Source organism: Oxyura jamaicensis, chromosome 20 (assembly GCF_011077185.1).
Source record: "Oxyura jamaicensis isolate SHBP4307 breed ruddy duck chromosome 20, BPBGC_Ojam_1.0, whole genome shotgun sequence".
Classification (NCBI taxonomy): domain Eukaryota; kingdom Metazoa; phylum Chordata; class Aves; order Anseriformes; family Anatidae; genus Oxyura; species Oxyura jamaicensis.
Genome location: NC_048912.1, coordinates 2,023,321 through 2,046,050, shown reverse-complemented (window position 1 = coordinate 2,046,050; position 22,730 = coordinate 2,023,321). Strand labels below are relative to the sequence as shown.

The 22,730-nt window shown below is 51.7% G+C and overlaps 1 protein-coding gene across 6 annotated transcripts in view; it reads right to left on the bottom strand.

The window, feature by feature from the left end:
- Positions 1-22,730, bottom strand: part of ZHX3 (zinc fingers and homeoboxes 3) — a 49,839-nt gene that overhangs the window by 5,995 nt on the left and 21,114 nt on the right. For 3 of the 6 annotated variants that reach the window (XR_004755432.1, XR_004755431.1, XM_035343475.1), the window contains exon 3: positions 968-3,902. Coding sequence is in view for 4 of the 6 variants with exons in the window: in XM_035343475.1 (XP_035199366.1) it covers positions 968-3,743 (2,776 nt within the window). In the remaining 2 variants the exon portion in view is untranslated. Of the gene's footprint in view, positions 1-967; positions 3,903-4,329; positions 4,814-10,403; positions 10,582-15,340; positions 15,458-22,730 lie in introns of those variants that run through there. The other 3 variants (XM_035343476.1, XM_035343477.1, XM_035343478.1) reach the window with 3 other exon arrangements.

Below are 22,730 nucleotides of genomic sequence, written 5' to 3'. Positions count from 1 at the left end.
GGCGATGCACATCCAGATTTCTCAGCTGCAATAAAGGCAAGTCCCATTCAAACCCCACACTTCACTTCCTCTGAATTACAGGGGGAAGGGAACCAATGAATTTTTTACATTTTTTTTTAAGGGCCTGGCAGAGGTGTGTGGGAGGACCCAAAGCCATGCAGCGGGGCTGCAGCAGCCCGTGGGAGGAGGCGACGCTGGCTGGCGAGGGGCTGTGCAGCAGGACAGGGCGAGCGCAGCCCTCGGCCATCCCCATCTGGTGGGAGCCCTGCCAGGGAGGAAACAGCCCCCAGCTGCATTTCCAAAGAGCCCACAGAGGGCTTGGAAACCACCTCTCCTTTCCTCCACGCACATCTTTCAGAAGCGAGCCCTGGAGGAGGGGTAGGGCCAGCAGCTGTAGACGCCGCTCCATCTCTCCGTGTCCCCTCCTTCCTTGCAGTCTCTATCTGCGCTGCTCAAGCCCTGCTAAATGACAATGCTCACGTCTGGAGAGCTGGCAGCAGCTCACAGTGGGCAGCAGGAGAGGGAAGGGAGGAGGCTTTTGTCCACACAGGCAAGGAAGCGAGAGCACCCACGGGCTAACCGTGCTGCCTGGGGCCAGGGGGAGACATGGGAAAAGCTGGGGGTGGAACTGGGAAATGGCAGCCAGACCCCTTCCTTCCCAAATATTTACAAATAAATATTTTTACAAATAAACCCAAGGGCCACCTTCCTCCAGGGCAGGTGGAGGGATGGGGCACTCCCACTGGTTTTGCTCCTAAAGCCAGGATTTGGCTTCACAACAGAGCTTGTGGCACCCTGCCAGACCCTCTTCTCCCCCTTACTGGGGGGGGGGGGTCCTCACTGCTTCCTCGATTTAAACCCCAAATAGCAAGCCCGGACACCAAACCCCCACCTAGAGCACTCAGTGCCTTGTGCTCACCCCACCCTGCCCGTGGAGACCTCGCACGAACTGCCCAGGGGCCCTTACCGAGCTGCGTGGCGGGTGGCTGCACGGGGGCACCGGGGGGCTCAGCACCACCCTCGGGGCCGCCCGGCTCCCAGGGCTCGCTGTTCTCCGACACCTCCGAGCAGGCGTCGTACGGCCCCTTCTGGCTTCCCGTTTGCTCGCTGGTGCCGGATAAGGCATCCTCGGAGGCGCCCCTGGTCTCCTCCTCCGCCTTCAGCGCAAACCACACCTTGACCTGCTGGGCGCTGAGCTGGGTGCGCTCGCAGAGGCTCGGCACATCGTCGTCCCGCAGCGCCTTGTGCTGCTTGTAGTAGTCCTCCAGCACCTCCCTGCCGGCCGGGCTCACCTCCACCAGGCCCGGGGGGAAGATGCCGCGCCGGTAGTTCTCATACCACTTCAGCTGCCCGTTCTTGTAGCCGTACCGACTGTCTCCAAACCAGCGAATGACCTCAGCCCGCGGCAGGCCCGTCTGGGACACGATGGCGTCGTACTCCTGGTTCGTCGGCCGCTGCGTCTGCACGAACATTTGCTTAAGCAAGTGCCGCTGCTGGGCGGTTTTTTTGAAGTTCAGTTTGGTTTTCGGAGGGGTGGGCGGCCGGCTGGAGCCACCGTCCCCCTTCTCGCTTGCGGCGATGCCCGGCGCTTCGCTCTTGCCGTTGGACTCTGTCACCCGGAGGTTCTTCAGGTTGATTTTGATGGGGCTCACTTTCCGCTCTGCTGAGTTTGGGTTGTTGGTAGAGGCATCGAGCGAGCCATTTTCGCTTAAGACCCTCAGGTCATCTGAGGAGTCTTCTCCTTCCCCACAGCCGTTTTCAGCCTCCTCTTCCTCCTGCTGAACTGCCTCCTCCGCTTTTTTGTTCTCTTCTGCCACCTTCTTCTTCCTCCTCTCTGAGAACCAGCTATCGATCTCCCTCCGCGTCATCTTTGTCTCGCTCCTCAAGCGATTCACTTCTTCATCTGGAGGAAGAGGATTCTGTGCAAAACTGCTCTCCAGGGCCTTGAGCTGCTCGGGCGCGCGCTCCTTGTACTTGGTGGGCGTGAAGTCGGGCGTCTGGTGCCATGCCTGCCGCCGCGTCGGGTGATGGGTGACAGGCGTTGCCGCGGCTGTAGATGTCAGCTCCACTCCCTTGGGCGGCACGTCGAAGGGTATTTCGGGCAGAGAATCGAGAGCACTGTCTCCGGGAAAGATGGCTCTGCCGCCTCGCACGTTCCTGTAATGGTATCTCCTGTCGCTAAACCATTTGCGAATCTCCTTCGTGGACAGCCCAGTTATCTTGGTCAGCCGCTCGACTTCAGCCTGGCCGGGGAACTGATTCCTGCAGAAGCTGCCTTTCAAGGCGGACAGCTGCTCGTGGGACTTCTTGTTCTTGTAGACGTTGGGGTCCAGGAAGGTTTGCGAGGATATGGCGGGGCAGGCAGTGAGCACCGACGGGGCCGCGTTCACCACCTTCACGGCCGAGGCATTGCCGGAGCTCACCGTGCTGTGCTGCGCCGCCGGCTGGGGCTTGGGAACTGTCGTCACCGCCAGGGTGAAGGAGGAGCTGGTGCCTTTCAAGCCGTTGGCCATTATGGGCTGTGTGACCAGCAGTCCCCCCGTGCCCTCCGGCTGCCCCACCACGTGGCCCGGCAAAGTGGCCTGGATGAGATGCGGGACGCTGCCGGGGTTCGCAACCAGCGGCGTGTTCAACACAGTAATGGTGGGCTGCGGCACGGACTGAATGACCGTGTTGAACATCTTCTTCCTGGCGTCTTCGATCTCCTCCGGCGACCAGCTGATGCCCTGCTTCAATCGCTGGGCCGTAAACCAGATCTTCAGTTGCTCTTCTGGGTACTTGGTCACCACGGTCAGGTAGCAGAGCTCAGCTTTTGTGGGGTAGGGGAACTTGTGGAAAGAGTTTTTCAGGAAGCTGTTGGAGTCCATGGCTGCGTTGTATGTGGGAATGCTGCTCAGGGGGATCATCACCTTGGGAAGGGACTTGGATGTAGGTAGCTGCTGGTGCAGGGGTGGTTGCTGCTGCAGTGAAACAAGTTGGGCAACACCCGCTGGCAGAACGGGCACGTTTCCGAGGATGGAGCCGTTCACTACATGAGACGATTTTGTCGAACTCGTGGTGGGCTGGCTGACCGGCACAGGCCCGTTCGTGAAGGGAGGCTCTCCCTCTTTTGTCTCCGACTCTCCGCCCAACTGACTGGACACATTCTCCTTCAGCATGTGGATTTTTTTGGCCTCGGGTTTGCCTTTCATTATCTTCATGATGGGGGTTTTGGTGATGATAATTTCAGACTGACCATCCACCACTTCCTCGGGGACCTCTCCCGGAAGGTCGTGGCTGCTGGCGGCATCGCCGAGACTTTGCTCCACAGCCGTCCGATTGTCCTGCTTCGCCAGCCTCCAGACGAAGTTCGTCTCGCCAGCATGCGACTCTGCGTTGTGCTGCGAGAGCCCTTCGTGGCTCTTCGCCAGGAAGTTGCACGCAACACACACAAACGCGGGGTCTTTGCTGAAGTCCAAGTGCTCAGAGTCCAGGTGCGCAAAGAAATGGTGAGCGTCTTGAGATCCGAAGTCGCAATACTTGCAGACAAAAGTGTCGCCCTCGGCGATGCCGCGGTGCCCATTAGACAAGGCGCCGCTGTTGCTGTTGCTGGCACCAGCATCGCTGGCTGCCGGCCCTTCTGCGGGAGCATCTTGTTGTGTTCCTTCGCGATCGTCTTCTGCAGCCTCCAGCTCAGTCTCCTGAAGCACCAGAGTTTTTACTGGTATCATGCAGGGAGTCGTGGATTTTCTCTTGCTAGCCATCACTACGATTAATCCAGATGAGATTATTTTTTAATTTATATTAAATTAAAATTTAAAAAGCGCTATTGCAAGTGCTCTGTGGTCTAGATTCCAGCAAATTCATGATGTCCCAAGGAGCTGTTGTCAAATGTTGACAAATGTTCATATTTACCACTGAACCTGAGGACAAGGAGAGGGAGGAGGGGTTAGTTCCCTTGGCATGAGACAAAGCACAGCTATCCTGCTATTTAACTGTTTCACTCAATAAATCATTCTCAGTGTCTTTTGCTGGAAAAATTCAGCTTGGCCTTGGATTTACCACATTTTCATACATGCAGTCTGTGAATTACCTGTTTAGAAAGCAAACACACAAAGCCAGAGGCCAGGCTGGGACGTGGCAGTGGGGAGAAGCTGACCACACGACTCCTTCCCCCCCAGCTGCTCCCTGGAGCCCGCTCTCCCCTTCCAGCTCGCAGCCCCAGCTCCCTTCCCCTCCTCCAGCTTGACCCTTCTACCCCCAAACCCACAAAACAGTCACTTCCACCCACACCAGCGCTGGACGTCGCAAGGCAGATCTCAGGGCTACTTTTCCCCCCAAATCTCTTACTTGCCAAAGAATGCCAGGTATCTGCGGTGCCGAGCCTGCACAGCTCCCATCCGCTGCTCGGCTTCACGCGCTCCCACGCAGCGAGCAGCAAAACCAAGAGCGATTTTCCCAGCTACGCAGTGCAGCCATGCGATGCCTATTTTACAGCCTGTACCAAACTCTCCTTTGAGGAGGATGCGGGCTGGGATGTCCCCTCGCCATGCCCTGCCAGCCCCGGCACCGGTGCTGCTGCGGGGAGAGCGCTGCCCCGGCTCCCTGCACGCCCGGGTGCCCGCCGGGCTCCCAGCCCCTGCCTGCTTCCCATCAGAAAAACCGGATGAAAATCAACATGCTCCCACAGAACATTTTGATTTCTTCAAAATCGGCACTTTCCAACCATCCTGTCGGAAAGCTGCATGTCAGCTCGAAGCACCATTCCCGTGCCAAAGGCTTCTGCGTGCAGAAAGTCCTGGAGCTGCGCTGCAGGCGGCAGCGAGGCTGCAGCTGGAGCTGCGTATTTTAGCCATCCACGCTCAGGAAACCAGCAAATCATTTCTGAGATTCCCTCCCCACTCCACGCACATTTTTGTATTGTTTTAACAGCATCTGCTGGGTCTTTGGCTGGAACTGCAAGAGAAGGTAAGGCCCCCAGAAGAGCTTTAGCCACCGCCGTGCTGCTGGCCTGCTGTGGCCATGCAATCTGCAGAGCGGATGCTCCATGCCTGAGCTCACGACCCGAGGGCAGTGAAGCTGGCTGCTGTCGCTGGCACCAGGAGGCACTTGCCAAGACGGGTCCTGACGGCAGGGAAGGCAGCATGTCTGACCGAGCAGCGTCGCTGCCTTAACCCCCTCACCAACCTTTCTTACAGCAACTCTGCTTTTGTTTTTTTTTTTTTTTCTTCTAAATGCTCGGATAAAGCTGTATTTTTCCAGATTGCACGGTCACTCATTGCACATGGACGCCCTGACTCGCGTTACAATGAGTCCGTGCCAGATTTTCTTGGGATTTACAATAACAGAGAGGGAGCTTTATAAAAACACTCGTAAAAACTTAAACTATAAAAAACCAACTTACCATCCTACCAGATGACCCCAGAGCCAACTCCTACCAGTTAAAGCAGCTGTGCACCCGGAGCTCTCATGTCAGGTATGCCGAGCTGAGCCCGTGCACAGAGAAATGCAGACCAGGAAAATGACTTTGTGGTGCTTATGCAAGAGCGACTCTGCCTTATTTTTGTTGGTAGCTTTTAGACCAGAGGAATGAAAGATCCTAAAGCAAAAATCAGACCGAGGAAGTATGATCTGACCTCTGTAACTTCATTTGAATTTTTTTAAAATACTGTTCTGGAAAAAATTATGTCAGCTTGCAAATAGGAGAGCCCGGCTGGGCAATTCTGGGCTCAGCAACTCTCCGGCACAATTTAAAAGACTGATGGGAAAACGTAACTTCCCGTTAGTGTGGGCTGATCTGAGATTACAAAACAGCCCTGTAAATAGCGTTAGTCATCACTGAACTTGGCGTCAGAAAAGACTGTTTGCTATGCTAAAGCTTCATGAAAAGCTAGAAATTATAACTTGAAAAAATCTATAAATAAAAAAGCATTAAAGCTGTGACCTGGATTTAGAGGTGCGAATTTCATGCTCTCAATACCTGCTTTATGCCGCTCTTATCCCACCTTCTCGTGGTTAGTCCTTCCCTCTGCAGAGGGCCAGAAAGTTATTCATGAGCAGTAGCAAGCAGAATACTTGGATGACTATGAATGGGCTTTGCTATTCAGCAGGGAACAGCATCAATTTGACACCGATCCCAAGATCCTCATTTTTGATGCTAAGTTAAATATTACGCAATCTAGCCGGGTATGATGACCTTTCCGAGTCGAGTCAATTAGGAAAAAAACAATGAGAACGGCCTGAAGGCTACAAAATATAGCTTTGAAGGCTGAAAGGAGTTTGGTGTCACGGAGGCAGCAGTAAAAGTGAATTCTGTTGCTGCACGGAGATCTGCAGAGCTGCCCTCCCCTCCTTTACTGCACCAGGTTTGCAGCGATGCTGGTTTAATCTCATCCTGCAGCTCTCACGCAGGCCAGGGAGAAGCTGCTGGGCACTTTGCAAGGTCTTTGGTTTCCAGCAAACTGCCAGTGGAGATCCAGTTCCAGCACTGCTCTTACTGGAGGCAGCTCGAGTCTCGGACGGATCTTACGTTGTGGTTATAGATTCACCACAAAGAGACTGCTTTTATCTGTCGACGGGGTGAATTTGATACAGAGCAATCGAGACGCACAAAGCCCCCCATTGTGCCTTTTTAGCGGAGTGCCTCTTCAGAGCAGCAGTCAGAACGATTTGGGGTAAATGTGAACGGTCTGACCCACCTACAGAGAACCTGAAAGCTCGGCGTTTCATTTACCCGGGCATTTGCATCAAGCTCAGTGCTCTCTCCAACAACTTCTGTTAAAAATGCAATCAAGGCAGCACCAGCCAACACAGCTCTCCTGCTGGGGATCCAATATTAATGCCACCTGAGAACACAGATTGCAAATTTAGCTGGAAGTGAATCACAGTGCCAATTTACCAGGAAAAAAATTAATCAAGTGTACTGTTTGTCCGTTTCATTTCCATGGAACAGTTGCATAACCACATGTTAAGAGCATGTTTTATTCACTGCTCACCTTCTGGAATGTACTGATGCTTTAATACACCACTAATATATAACAGAACGTACAATTCACTGATCGCTGACATCGAAACAAGCAAGGATGTTTAACGGATAGGTTGAACTAATGGCAGAAAAATTATTCCATTAACAAGCAGCCTCACGGCGGGACTCGGTACACCACCACTGCGAATGCCTCTGACCAACTCGCACAGCCGCGTGTGAAGAACTCGATTTGCCACGTATTGCTTTATGATTAACTGGAAGAAAGATGAGCTGCATGGAACAGCTACCCTGCCGACAGGAAGAAAAAGGGATCGTGCCTCAACTGATGGTCCCTATTTAATCGACACCTGCTAATTTAATAGAGAGGTAGCACAGCGAGCAGCAGCCACCGCTCAAACGACCTGTGTACTTAAACCTGCTGCTGGAAATGCGAAGGAAAAATGACTTCAGGCAGAGTCCAGTGGAATTGGCACCCGAGATGCTCACGGGGAACTAACGACTGGGGCTGCAGGCACGGCCACCTCCTCAGCAAAGCACCGGGAGGGGACTGGGGGCAGATGCAACCTCCGAGGTGGGACCCACGCACATGGTCCTGCGACGTGGGGGACCCCTGGCACTTTTGCACCAGGCAGGCACAAAGCCAGACACGTGGCTCAGGTTGGCTTGTGGTTCCACGAGACGTGCTGGGCAGCGATATAAACACCCCTAGTGCCTTGGAAAGAAGGAACAGAGGAGGAAGGTGGAAACTGTTAAACTCAGGACTGCTGTCTGTGAGCACGGCACAGCATTTCTGACCGGCCCTGAACCCCAAACGCTGCCTGAAGCGTTCCCCCATGAGGCACCCCAGCCAGCTCCCGTCCCAATGGCAGGCCCAGGTACACGCCACCAGCTCGCTCCAGAGCTGCTTTGGGTCTGCCGAGGAAAACAATGCCGAGAGACTGGTCAAAGTGAGCCTAACAGCTTCAGAAAATTTACTTCTGCAGAGATTAACAAAGGGAGGTTTCGAAATCGGCACTGCTGAGTATGAACTTTCAGCTTTTTCCAGCTTGGCTGGATACAACTGGTTTGGTTTTAAATGTTTCAGTGAATTAATGAGTTAGGTTGTTAATGCAAAACATTCGTTCTGCGCAGCGCCAAGGTCCCCAGTTAGAAGATTAATTTTGTGACCTTTTGCAAACCTCGCCTAGAAACAACAACAAGGAAACCCACCACGTGGCATCAAAAGACATCCAGCGCACGGCCCCGCAGCAGCTGTGGTCCCCCCGTCCCACACAGGGGCAGCAGCTCTGCCCCCAGCCCAGCAAACGCCAGCCATGCTCACAGCAGGGACGTGCTCCCCACCGACGTCCCGGATGACAAAATCCTGCCGTGGGGACTCCGGCGCTGGACGCAGCTCTGCCGAAGCATAAAGTGCTTGGTTAAAGGGGGAAAAAAAAAGATCAACACCAAAATAGAAGTAAAATAACAGTTTTCTCAACACTTTCTGTGCCTGCTAGGCAGGCAGACACACTCCCCAGGTCAGGGACAAAGTTGATGTTTCTGTCTCATAGGGAGCCAAGCACAATATTGGCACTTCAAATAAAAGCAGCTTGTTTTTCAGCTCAAACTCTGCAGGCCCTGGTTGATACCATAACATGGAAAAAAAATTAAAGAAGGAAAAAAAGTTGCCATTTGAGTGTTTTCTTCCCTTCCCTTTATGCCCTACCTGCAGCAAGGTCTGGAAGACGCAATCCTTCCTTTGGGAAGTCATCTGGAGACTCCCCAGCTTTCCACCAGCAATCAGAGGACCGTAGGTAGAAAAATTTGGAGGTCAGTAACCCAGAGCTGGTGCTGTGGGCAGCGACCAGACCCCCGGGGGGTGAGCTGCCTTCCCCCTCCCACCATCCAGCATCCCAGAGGGAGATCCTGGCACGTTTCGGAGCGGGTGACCCCACGGCACAGCACAGCACGGGGTGCCAGAGCTGGGACGGGGCGCATTTACCTGGGTGCTCGGGAGGGAACACCAGGTCTGTGCGGCAGCGAGGGCACAGTCCCTCTGCTGCCACCGGCCACGGCAGTCCCGGGACTCTTTTTCTTGGGTTAGTCATTAACATTTGTTTTGCATTTCGAGTCCCTTCATGAGAAATTATGTAGGAGTTCATCAGCTATATTAATTATCCAGCTTATTGCCAAAACATGCCCTGCTTGGGCTGGCGGGAGAGAGGAAGGCTGGAGCCTCCTGTAGCTTCCAGACTGAGAGAAGAGGTGAAGGTCTGTCCCACAACAGCTCTAACCAGGGCTTCCTCTCCACAGCCCTGGAGCCAGGGGTTTGAGTATAACAAGAGCACAACAAAGCATGGGGCGAGGGCATGCAGCAGCAGCACCACCTAGACAAACCCCGTTCATCTGTCCCGGGGACCTGCTACATGCATGGACACATGGCAGTGACTGGCAAAGGCCTCTCTAAGTACTCCTGTGTTCAGCAAGGACAGACACAGAGAGAAGAGCCCACCTCTCCAGAGCACACCTCGCCTCCTGGGTGTGGACAGGACGTCCCTTGTAGCTGTGCCAGCGTGACTCTGTATCAGAGAAGAAAAGGCAGGATTGGGCAGGTTGCGAGGCAGCACGGAGCCCATGGAACTCCTCCGGTCCCGGTCTGTGGCTGCACATCCCTGGGCCTGCAAGGCCTGCAGCTGGAAGGGCGCTCATGGCATAGATCTTCTCCAGCAGCCTAAAGGCACCAGCACCAGAGCATCACCCAGGCGAGCAGCGCGCATCTCCACACCGTGCCATCGCCTAGGGTGCGAGCCTATAGGTACCACCTGCCTGCGGGCAGTCAGCCCACCACTTCTCTGCCACCCAGAGCCCACACCGAGACCACCACGCACCTCATTCTGCAGGGCTTTAACCCTGCAAAGAACTGCCAGATCCCGTAGGGGAACACTTAATGAGACTCTCCCCTTGGGCGCAGATCGCTGCTGCGCTGCAGGCACGCCAGCGTCAGGTGCGCTCGGCAGTAATGGGGAAAGCCACGAGCAGTAAAACAGCAGCAGCCCGAGACAAGCAAAGCCTCTTCATATCTTATTATTCAGTGCCACGCAAATGTACAAACACACGCACCGGTTTCAGCAGTTTCAAGCTCCCAGCAGCATCGCACAGTCAACATTTGTGCTAAGGAACAATTTCTCTTTATGCCGACTGTTCGGGGTGCTTTGTAGCTTACGCCTGGCTTTGCAAATGCGTGCACAGTTTAAAGGCAATGGAAGCTGGCTGGCTGAACAATCGCAGTCATTCTCCATTACTTGGCAGGCCTGAAGTAGAAAAGCGTCATTTTCATTTAGGGTAGTTAAACAGAGCTATTCATTAAAATTTCGTCCTTCTACAAGCTTCTGCACCTCTCCATTTAAAGCACGCCTGTAAGAGAAGACCCCTCCTCTACCCTGCCGCATTTTGCACTGACCTGTTTCAAGTCATCACCGATTTGCGAGCTACCTTTTCGGTTTGGTCTCGTACTTTCAGAACAGCAGCAACTTGCCTTTGTCTTCGTTACCTGGGTGGAGGCTGCTTTTCTCCATTAGCGCTCAGGGACTAATGGTAATTATCTCAGCTTTTTTCAGATGAGCACAAACCCGAGCGAGATGGCAGGCTAGAGAGGGGTGGCTGAAACGGAACGCGATTAGAGTATAAAAATAGGTCACTAGGATAATATAACCTTTAGACTATTGGCAATGTGCCCCCCTTAGAGACAAGCCTGTGTGCTATATTTCAATAGAACGTCAGGAATAAAAAACACACCACACATCAAAACAAAACCAACGATCATCCCTCCGAGCTTTGCGTGCTTCTGTGTGAACGTTACCACCACTAATTCACTCACTCTTTTCCTCCGCTCCCATCCATTTGACCAAGGACCAAATAAACGTTATGCAATCGCACCCTTGACATCTTCAAACAAAAATCTTTTAGCATGCAGGCTTCATTACAGATTTGCTCCGCGTTACACTACCTCAGCAGGGCTTACGCTCCCAGCGTCCCGGGGACCCACCTCCACGCATAGCTTCGATCCTCACATTTTGTCCACGTTGCAAAACATTCCTGGCGCTGCCCCAAAGGAAACGATCCGGCAGACAGACAATCATCTATCCGCACGGCCAGCTCTGAGGTGAACGCTACCAGCAGAGGACACCAGACAGCATTAACAGGGCTTCTAGAAGTCCCTCAGCTCATCGGCATCTGCGTCCCCCATCACCTCGCACTCGGCTGGTGGATACCAGCAGGTTGGCTTGTGCCTAGGCAGGGCCAGTCATGTTTACAAGTGCACAGGGGCTCTGATTTCAGTCCCTTGTGCTTTCTCTAGGATATCTGCTTTTGCTTTAATGGTGAGAGGGATCTCTGTGATTGCTGCTTGATCACTGACACCTAAAATGGCCACTCACACTCAGAAGGGTAAAATATTCTGCCACACGGTGTCCAAAGTTAAACGTGTAGAGATTATTGTCAAGTATCACCATTTAGACAGAGCAAGATCAGCTTTGGTAGACTTAGCTCTTTGGAATCCATGTGAAAACGGACAGATTAAGAACTAAAATATACCTCTCTCTGTTTTTGTTATTGGAAGCTGTCAACGAGCTCCAAGCCAAAAACTGGGGGAGCTTGGAGTGAAGACTCATGGTCCCCAAAGCAAAACAACTCGAGTTAGAGCTTGGTCACTGCTATGGTTCTGGCAAAAATACTTGAGCCTTCTAAATCAGCAGGAGATGCTAGGAGAAACTGAAGAAGTGTTCACAAGCCTGAGCCCCCTACGGCAAGAGAGCAGACGAAGCACACAAGCCCGCTGTGCTCTCAGCGCAGCTGCAGACTGCCCAGCACCAGGGCAAGTCATTTTGTGGGAAGCCTCTAAACCACATTTCCCAAGCACTTCTGCTCACAGCCCCACTTCCAGGTTTGCACATCTACTTCCAGATGGGTGACCCTACTTGGGGGCCACCACCCTGAGCTCAAGATCCACAGCTCTAGGCATTATCACAACATTTATTGCTACATGAAAACCAGCATCAGCTCTTATTTCGTGCCTGGAACGATCCCACTGCAGGACCACAAAAACAAAAGCCTGCTAGAGGGTCACACAGTTTTCTCACCAAGCATCCAAGGCTCTTGTGCAATGAAGAAGGGCTTGCTGAAGACAGACTGATCACCAGTTACTGAGCAGCCACATAAGGGCGGCGATTCCAGGGAAATTGAGTGTAGGGTAAAGGACTCCAAGGTCCAGATTTTAAAATGAGATGTGGGACATGAGTGGGAAGGACTAAACTGAGCTACTAAATAGTACCAGACACCAAATGTGGGGTGCTGGAGCTGATCATCTGCAGCACCGACTGAGGACTATTACAGCGCCGCATCGCCTTCCCAGCTGAGCATTTTTGGATTACTTCATTCCCCATGCCCTTTTGCAATATGCTAGCTCTGTGAGCTGCGTTGCGTTCTGGCTCGCCATCAGCTCCCATTTCCCCACTTACAGTCGCTATAACCAAAAAAACAGCTGCAAAATGCTTCAGCTGAGAGCAAGGAAACAGGGCTGGCAGGTCGGGATCGCGGATTTTTCTCCCCCCACGGATCCCGCTTCAGAGTTGTCCTTCCAGGCGCAGAGCGCAGCCGATCGCTTTTGCAGCTTATTGAATACGCTGGTTTATGGCAATGTTTTTCTGCTCACTGAACTGGCTCATTCTTTCAGCAGAACAAACTGTTCCACGTTGAGGCAGGAGTTGGCTGTGTTTTAACAAAGGATTTTTCCCTTCTGACAGTGTTTTGCAAAAGACCCAAAAAAATGAGTTTGGAGCCAAGTTACAAAAGGTCAGGAGAGGCTAGTCAAGCCATGGGTGTAGTTCCTGTATGTCACAGCCAGTGAAGGAAATGGGTGGGGAGAAGAGGAATGGCATTTTGAGCTGAAATAATATGTATAAAGTCATTATAATGAGGAATGGGCTTTTGAATGAGGATGGCAAGAATGCCAGCGCTGTAATTTCTGCTTTACAAGGGTAGGCTCAGGTCTCTGCAATCATTTATCCGTGTGAAGTATGTATCTGACACAGTTCGAGTAGCAACAGTAGTGAGAAAAAGGCAGTTTTGCTTGCTTCCCCTCCCCAAGCTGATTTCAAGGCGCTACCATACTCTCATCTCCCATCAGCCAAATGAATATTCAGGAGGCTTTTGCCGAGAAAACACCAGTCAATCACCAGCACAATGCTGGGGGAAGAAAATACTACTCTGAGAAACACAGGGGGACTGGCAGCTCGTTCCCTGCTCTGCTGGAGCACCCCAGCCATTCCTAATGCGGGGCACAGCGCCGCGGTGGACCTGTCTGGTGGAGGCCCACCACCTTGGCAGAGCCCCGGCCCACGCCGCCGCTGTTCCCCATCGCCCTCCCCTGCCACCCGGCAGGCCAGGTGAGCCCAGGGCTGCTGCACCAGCAGCGAGGGACCAGGCCCCAGGCCCCCAGCAGCACTGCCCTGGGCTCCAAGCCACGTTTCCATTCTGTTTGCAAGCAACGGAAGGGTAAGTGGTAGAACTGCAGCCCCACAGGGCACAGCTGCCTAAAGGGATATCACCGGAGGGTGACAAAGCCAATTTTTCTGCTTTGGTAAGCCTTCAAACTCCAACTTCTGGCTTACGTTTCCTTCTGCATCAAGACCTCGCTAAGAGGAGCTGACAACAGAGCTTCCCTCTCCTCCTGTGGGAGCTGGGACCACAAACGCTTTCTGCGATGGATGACCAGGCTTCTGCTGCAGCCCCGCTCCCCCTCCGGCGGTGCCAGGCTCTGTCTGTGCCAGGTTCGGCGCACAGGTGAGCCACGATCGCCTACTTGTTCCCGTGGATGTTGGAAGGAGGAGAGCCAAGGGGCTCTGCAGCAGCTGACAGTATGTCATGCTAATGCTTAAGCTTTTCCAGGCCTCAGAGGATCCCTGAATAGAAAGAAACCACCCGCCACTGGAACACAGCCACTTTTGTGGCTGGAAGGGGCAGATGTTCAACCCCATCCAACAATGCAACACAACAGTTGAGATTGTAAGTGAAGAATGCTGCATCCACTTAAAACTGAAGAGGGAAATTAGGGACACCATCTAATTCTAGAGTCACCATTGTCCCAGTGCTTTGAGTTCACATACCTACTGTGCAAGAGGGACACGGGGTTTTCTTCCATTGCCTTAAATAGCCAACATCCTGGCCCAAAGCATTGAACCACAAGAACTTCAGAAGCATATGGCCAGACTGGCAAGTTTTCAGCTCCTTCAGCTGGAACACAGTTTTCCAAAAGAGCCCGGCTCCTTTTTAGTACCTACATACATGACAGACTTCCAGACATCCCCACTTCCCAACAGTTTCTGCTGGCATACAGTGCAGCAAATCATTCAGAGGGCTCAACATCCAAATGGCCAAAGCCTTTGCTGAGATGCTTGATGGGAAGCTGAGCTTCAGAAGTCTGCAACACAGCAAGCATCAGGTAGTTCACTACCAAGAAGAGTGGTAATGGAGAAATATATAGCCCAACCACCAAACCCTCATTCACTGACCCCAGATTGCTCACATGAGACAGCCTTTCTTCTCCCCGTCTTTAAAACAATCACTGCCTCTTTAGGGCTCGTACCAAGAGAAAAATGGATTGGGGATTTCATTCTAGATTTCCATGGGCTGGAGATACCAGAATCCCAACTGAGCACCTGCCAGCCAAAAGCAATCCCTGTCACCTGCTCTTTGGTTTGAAAACTAGGTTTGTTCAAAACCATTTGTCAAGCCGCTCTGGGCAGCAGGCAGAGAAACAGAACAAAGTTCAAGGGTTATTTGTGATATGAACCATGCTTATCAGGGTTCTTCACTTCCTCCGGCTGTTTAGTGAGACTTGGAATGGATTATCCATGGAGAGGCAATTATTTTTTGCGTTGAAAGCTCACCATCCTCTGTAGGTCAGCTGTGAGCTAAAGGCATCCCAGTTATTTACTGCTGGAAGCTGAAGGAATTTCCTTACTCTCTGAAGACAGACATTTAAAATTAGTTTCAAGTACAGTTGTGATAAACAAATCATGTCCTCCTCCCCTCCCCCTTCTGATTTTTTTCTGCTGGATTTTTAAACCGTGCCTGCTGGTCTCACCGACCATTTCCGAAGCTGCCCTCTGCAACGCCTCATTTAAAAATCCATTCACAAGGATGCAGGGGAATTGTGCAGAGCAACACAGACGTCTTCCGAGAAAAAGCAGCAAAGCCAGAACCCCCTTTTCCAAGCTGTCCCTTAGACTCTTGATTCCCCAGAGCCCTCAATTTTTGAATTCCTGATACCATTAAAATAAATAAATCACCAGGAGTTTGACTATTCTCACGGCGGAAGGTTAGGAGTTGGTTCGTTACCTTATTGCAGGGAACACGGGCTAAAAATCAGATGCCGAAGCTCGTTCAGGACTTCAGCTCATTGCCGAAAGTCAGCTGGTGGTGCCTCTCGCCGGGTGGAACATGAGCTCACCAGCCCACTTCACGTACGCTACCGAATAGCTGCTGGATGCAAGCAGCTTTTGGAAGCCACGCGGGGAAAACGAGAGGTGTTTTAAGGTGGTATGACGGCCTACGTAAAGGGGCTTGGTTTGGGGACTGACGTTTCCTGCGAGCCTTTATTCAAAATATTGATGTACTAATTGATTTGGGGATCACAAGGCCTTAATACGAGGAAATTTGGTTAAGAAATTCAGCCATGCTGGGAGAATTGCTTCCTTGCCATGCATTAGCGACTATACCCACAAACTGCCAGCAATCACTAAGCCTCCACTCTGTATTCAAAGCTCCATACAATAGAGTTTATTATTTTTAAGCTTTTCAGACATCACTGTAGTGAATTTAAGAGCACTATTTGGAAGATTAAGATATGAACACCACCATATTATTCAATTTAGTCTAACACTGAACACTTATTTCCGTAAGTAGTCACAGCTAACACTTCGTTTCCAACTGCCAACAGAGAGAAATACTTACAGCTCTAAGTCACATTTCAGCATGGCCTTGCAAACCAAATTTAGGAAATGAGAACAAGGAAATTACTATCATTATGCAAATACTGCCCAATGACTGCCAAGCCATACAGAACCTGTCTTCAGGTCTCTGCCATAGGCTTTGAAATTACACACATCCAGATCACAATCAGGAAAGCCCCACTTTCTGTGTGTGCAGCCGAGCGTGAAGTCATTAGTACATCTCCAACAGCTGTATTTTCTGAGCACTCACTATTTTCTCTGTTCACACGGGCGCAGAGAGGCATGTACCTCTTGCTATCAGCTCATCCCTCGCCTGTAGCAGCAGGCAGTCAGGCAGCCGTGGGTTTTAACAGAGACATGCCAACCCCACAGGCCCCACTGCGTGTGGGATACAGGTGTTGTTCCCATGTTATCAGCCCGCAGGAGTGCCAAGGGCAGCACAAATCTTTGTTTCGGCCCCATAGGTACTGGCTCACCTCGAAAGCGTGATGCTTTTTCTGTGCAGCCCCATCTGCAGAATTAAGGCAGCTGCTGAGCCACATTGCTGGCTTATCTCCTGAGCTCCTATTTTGGGGCCTCTGTGGATGTCACAGAAATGTACAACAACCAGGATGGGGAGGGACCGCTGGAGGACAGCTGGTCCAACCCCACACAGAGTAAAGAGTGTCCATCAATTCTTAACCAGGCAGACAAGGCTTCCTATCAGCACCCAGCTTGTTTCCTATAAACTCTTGCTGCATGGATTCAGAACTGCTTTTTGGCCACTTGTGTAATTTGCAGAGACCATTAAGTAATACTTCTTTCAAAAATCCAGATGAATTGCCCAAAGAGAGAACAAAGAAAAAAAAGCCATAAAGGCAGGCAGGTTCCAGGACTTTTTACCCCTCCCAGTGACAACAGCAAATAGAGCTTACTAATAGCTGGTTTATTTGCCCAAATCAGACATGCAGACAGGTGACAAGGGGGAGTGATGGGAGAAAAAAGAGAAAGGGCTTGTGCCTGTTTTCTATCACGATGCTGCTTAAACAAGAGCTGACTGCTGCATTTTGTCCTCTTGAAACCATCCCACCCTTTGCAAACAACTGTGGAAGCTGGACTAGACGGGATGCAGGACAGAAACAACGTCCTTCGAGGGGAATAAGGGAATAACCAGGGAATTAAGTGAAATGAGAGTCAATTAAAAAATCACTTTGCCTATCTGAAAGCTCTCATTTCATTAGAACTGATTTGGCTAGTCTGAAAAAAAGCTGTCATTAAGGGGTCTAGAATTTCCCAGCCTCTCAACTGGAAAAGTTCTCATTGCAAAATCCCAATCTATACCACCCAAAGCATCACAGCCTACGCTATCCCCTCAGAGAAAGGGGGAATAGCAAAAAAGAGTGTTCTGTTTTGTTTTGTTTTGTTTTGTTTCCAAAAGGCTTGTTTCTTTTTCAGAGAGAAATGGAGGGCAGTCTCATTACAGCAGTCTAAAGCATTCCCCACCATCATTAGGATGAATGGCATAGTATAAATTATTAACTCTGTGCAACATAACTCGGAAAATAGCACGAGAGACCGAACTGCGGGAGGAGTCAGCACAGGGGACCACAACGCCAAAATAACGGCTGTGCTGTGTCAGCAGGCTGCCTGCAAATAAAGGGATCGGGCTGGCTCCGGGGCTTGGTAACAGCGTGACGGAGCCGTTCGTTTCTAGGTCAGCAGTTCAAATCAGAGCCACGCTCACGGAGATGAAGGCAGGCTTCTAGACGAGATGAATTTGCAGGGTCTCTCCAAACCCCAGCACGGCTCTGCCTGCTGCAGCACGCAACCCGTCGCTTCTCAGTCCTTGGGGCAGGACGAGCATTTGCTGAGACTGTACCTAGGAACTGCCCGACAAATTTTTATCCCAAAGTCCTGGCTCCCAGGGCTGGGACATTTTGTAGAGGCGTCCATCTGGAGGAGTGCAAGTGCTGGAGGCCACGGGGCTGCAGCCTGGCCAGGGCAGCCCGGTCACCCCAATACCAAGCAGCTGCACCCGCAGCTCCCCGCTCCCCCAGATCCACGTGGCAGCTGGAGGCACCCCGGCTGTCGTGCAAATCAACGGGAAAACAGATGCACAAAATACACCGTGAAAAAAACACACTGCGGCACTTCTGTTTCACACAAATGGGTCACTTTCTCAGTTACTGTCCCAAAGCTGTTCAATAACATTTTAATTCTGCTTAGAGTTTGAAAGCCCAGAAGTTGAAGTTATTTAGCTACTGCCAATTGTAAAAAAAAAAAAAAAAAAAAAAAATCCAGACACTGTGGACAAAGGAGGCAAACAACAACTCAACGCTGTTTCTCCAGGCAATTGTTTTCTTCCTTGGGCTGGGAGAGAAGCAGACTTGGAAGCACCTCAATGATATTGCAGCAAAACGACAGCGTGTCAAGCTGGATAAAGCTCAGGGCAGCAGGAATTCCTCCCATATACAAGCCCATAATCACCTGCCGGGAAGAGATTAAGTGAATGGACGTCTGCAATATCAGGGGAACAAGGGGAAGAAACGTTAACGGTCTGCACGACGCGTCTCCAATCAGCTCAGAAGCACACAAGGCAGCTTCACAGTCAAACCCCACAAGGGCAATGTCCTTAAGATCAATCAGGCAAAGCTTTGCATCAAGCTGCTTCCTCGAGTGGCCAGCATTAGGCAAAACAATCGAGAGGTTCATTAAGTGAACTCGCCCTGGATTAATGCCATAAAACTGTACATACCTTCCAGTGACAGGTGGAAAAACGGTTTGCAACACCATCCCAAACACCAAAGAGCTATAGTCACAGCCTCGGTCCCTTCCAGACCATCTCCTTTCACACCCAAAGGACTTCACCATCACTAGGGGCAGCCCTCAGAATTCAGGGCCAGCAGCTCCAATCTGTACCTTTCATCCTCTCTCCCCTTCTAAATTGGGCTCGAGCCCACCTGGCAAGAGCTGTTGAGTGAAAAGCTGCTTGTGAAGATTACACACCTCCTCGATTACACACGTTCTTCAGCGATGGTCCCACGGGACCCCAGCTGCCCCCCAGCCAAGCCTTGCTCATACGAGGATATTCAAGTTATAGTGAGGAACACAATGCCCGTGTCCCCCAGAGCATGCAGGTGTGCTGGACGAGTACCCCAGGAATCCATCAACATTAGGAAATTGCAGCTAACCTCCTCATCGCTCCCTCCCTCTGCCGTCAGTTCTTGCCATGGCACATCCGATTTTCCCTAGCCTCTCCCCACAACTCCTCCTTGTAGGGCACCCTAAAAGAGGGCTCTGAAGGCTCCCACAAGGCACATCTGTGGGATCTTACTTCTAAACACACGCATGCCAGTTTGAAGCTCAGCCTCCCCAGCACACAAAGTTGTGTGAGCCAACAAAAGACCCACAATGTAGTGAAGTCTACAGCCTTACACGTGTGTGTCCCAGGATGAGGATCATAAAACCCAAGAAGGTTAGACAGGAGAAGGGCTTGCATACAGTGCACCCCCTATACTGGGGATTCGATTCTCCTCCTGGCTGCAGGCAGAACCTAAGGGAAGACCTACCCAAAATCTCCACGCCACCTAGGTAGCAGCTTCCAACTTTCCCCAAAGCCCTCACCTGAGGTTTACAGCCCCCGGAGAAAGCAGTCCCAAGCTGCTGCCCTGCCCCGGACCCGCCCAGCCTCACAGCACCGAGCAGACACCAACAGTGATGCACTATTTCATAGTTCAAGCAAAGATACCCTGGAGAGGGAAGGGTTTGGGGTTTTGGGTAGGGCTGCCACAGACACGCAGAAGCACAGACTACACAGTGCCTGTCCACTGACCAGGCAGGGCTGAGATGAAAGCCAAGCTTCTCTCCAAAAGGGATGGGTTTTCCCAGCTATTGGCCCATGCCTCTTTCACAGACGATAACATCTTCACAGGATAAATACGCCGAAGATCAAAGAGCTGGCCCCAACTTACATTCCTAACAGCCTGCTGCTAGGTTGCTTTGGTGGGCTCCTCAACGGCGTGCACAAGCCATCGTGCCCGGCTGCGGAACCAGAAGGAGCGATTTGGTTCATAACACCGAGGGGCTCCAGAGCAAGCCCCTGCCTCCCCTGCCCTCCCGCTTTTCAGGGATGTTGGGAAACCTAACACCTGCCATTTGGGACGCAGTAACAGGAAGGCCAGCACTGTTAATCCCACTCTAGGAAAGAGTAAACAAGCACGGAGAGAGAAAAAGGTCTGGCCGAGGTAAGTCCCGTGGGCTCCAGCAGGGAGCAGCTCCAGGTGCCAGCATCTCTGTCCTCAAAGCCATCACCTCTCCCTGGCACCCACCAGGGCCTGAAGCAGAAAGGCAGTGCGGGAGCAAAAGCAGAAGAATACTTGAAAGAAAAACGTCACGTGGAGGTCAGAGGAGCACCAGGAACCTGCTCTACCAAAACCGGCCGCTGCAGGTTCTCACAAAGTGAGAGCAGGCTCTCTGGGCACCGATAAAGCTGTTCAAGTGGATCCTCATATTCTCCTTTCCCCATGAGAACAGGAGAAAGGCCCATAAGACGGTTGTGCCTTCTGCTCTGGGCTCTTCATTCACTGACCACGGAAAAGGCTCTGACTGCCCTCCCACTGCCACAGCACTCCTGGGCTGGAAGGGAAATGCTGTTACCGGCAGGTTACAGGAAGGGAAATGAGGCACTGAGCAATTTTAAATAGCTCGCCCAAGGTCGCAGGAAGCTTTTTGCAAAGCAAGAGATTGAACTCAAGACTTGCGAGTCCCAATCTAGTTATTTATCAGAAATCATTCTTCTAATAGATCACCTCTTGTCAGAAACCCTCCTAGTTTGCATACAGAGATTATGCTGAATTATACTGGCACAGTGAATTTCCACTCCAGCCCAACGCGCCCAAATTGCTGTTTTGGAAATAAAATCAAAGCTGCAGCGTGTTCAGCATGCTGAAGCAGACAACTCCCTCAGCGCTGCAGACAGCCCCACCACCACCAGAGTGCTTCTAAGACTCCAGATCAAGATAAGAGGCTGGTTTTGGTTCACAGTTAATCACTTTGTTTTGAAGGGTGGCCTCCCATGAGTAAGCCCTTCCCGGTTGGCAAGTTTCACCTCGTGTTCGCATCTTCATTCATAAATACTTCTGCACGTCTCTGGATGAAGCAGAGTGTTACAGCCCTCGTGCTGCTCCAAACACCAAAAAGCCTTTCCCTGTGCACAAGGCCTCACCTTGAGCCTGGTGTGCAGTCGGTCTCTGTGCTGCTAAAACAAAAACTGAATGCATTTGATCTGGGTTTTTATGGGCCACAGCCGCAACTCTTCACCTTCCCAAAGAAAACCTGCTTGGAGCCTACAACACCTCTCAGCCCCAAGGCTCTAAGCAGACCCTAGGCCACAAGTGGAAAACCTTTGGTAATGCCTTCCACACCCTCCAGGTACCCAGGTTAAGCAGAGCTGCCTCAAGGCATCCCAGTGGCACTGCCAAAATTGTGCTGCCTTGGGGCTGCGGGGCTGGGGCCAGCACGGGGCAGGCGGCAGCATCACCCCTACCGTGCCCCAAACCCCGCTCAGCTCCAGCACTTCAAGCAGCAGCAGAGACAAAACCTTCCAGCAGGCAGATGCACTTCTAATACAGCCGACAGGCAAACCACATCTGGGTATCTACAGAGCTCAGGTGATTTTCAGCTGATGACAAACAGTAAAAGCGTGAGGCAACAGGGCTGGGGAGGGCCGCACAAGATGGAATTTTCTTTTCTATGCCCTACAAAGCAGGCTGCTTGGTGGTGAGGTCAAAACAGCATGGGTCTAGCCAAGAAGTTTACGCAGTGTTTAAGCATTCAGTGGCCTCAATCCCCCCAAGCAATTTAATTTGTCCAACTCAAATTGTATACAAAGTCCGAGCAGCTCTGTCAATAAGAATCAGAGCAGCTCTTCTAGGCAGAGTAGGAAGGGAGAGCTGAAGGAAAGGGATGCAAGGACATCAGGAAAAAAACTGACTTGCTAGTAGGGAAAGCTTCACAGTTACACATCCCGAGTGAGCAGACCTGAAGATGAAAGCAGAGGTACGCACAGCACTGCAGTCGGTTCCCAAAACGGCCTCACAGCTACACGGCCACCCGCTCGGCAATCCGTGAGCTTTGTCCAGAGCCCCAGCCATTACCTTCCTAAGGGGCACCACAGTCTGTCAGCTCAACACAAAAAATAAGATAAAATTAAATTAAATAAAAGAGAGAGAACTTGGCCACCACCGAGATTGTTACAGAATAAAACACCCGCTAGAAAATTAAATGGGTAAAGAACAATCCTGCTCCACAAGGCCTTCAAGTGGTGAGTTCTTCACCTTGTTCTGCTGCACGCCAACACTTGCTCTAATGAGAAGTGTCTCTCTCAGAGTAAAAGGCTGTGGGAACTGAAGGTATCTTTTTCCCATCTCTCCTCCAGTAGGTGAGCAGAGGCAGATGCTCGGCCATAGCTGATGACAGCCGTACGAGCACGACGGCCCTGCCCCGGCCGGGTCTGCTTTTCAGGCTGCTCACCAGCAGACCCTGCTGTGCCTCCAGCTCCTCTGCGCACAACCTGACCACAAAGCCAGGTGAGGAGCTGTAGCCAGGGCTAGAGACGTCCTGCAGAGCACCCCCTTCACTCACAGTGGCAGCACCATGGATTTTCATGCCACAGGTCCTGTCTCCACTGCACCTCACCATCTGGTAAGGATGAATGCTTCATCCTCTGCAAGAACCAGCCCAGCACAGCCCTGCGGGAGCACCTCCAGCAGGTCATCTTGATACTAACAAGACTAAAC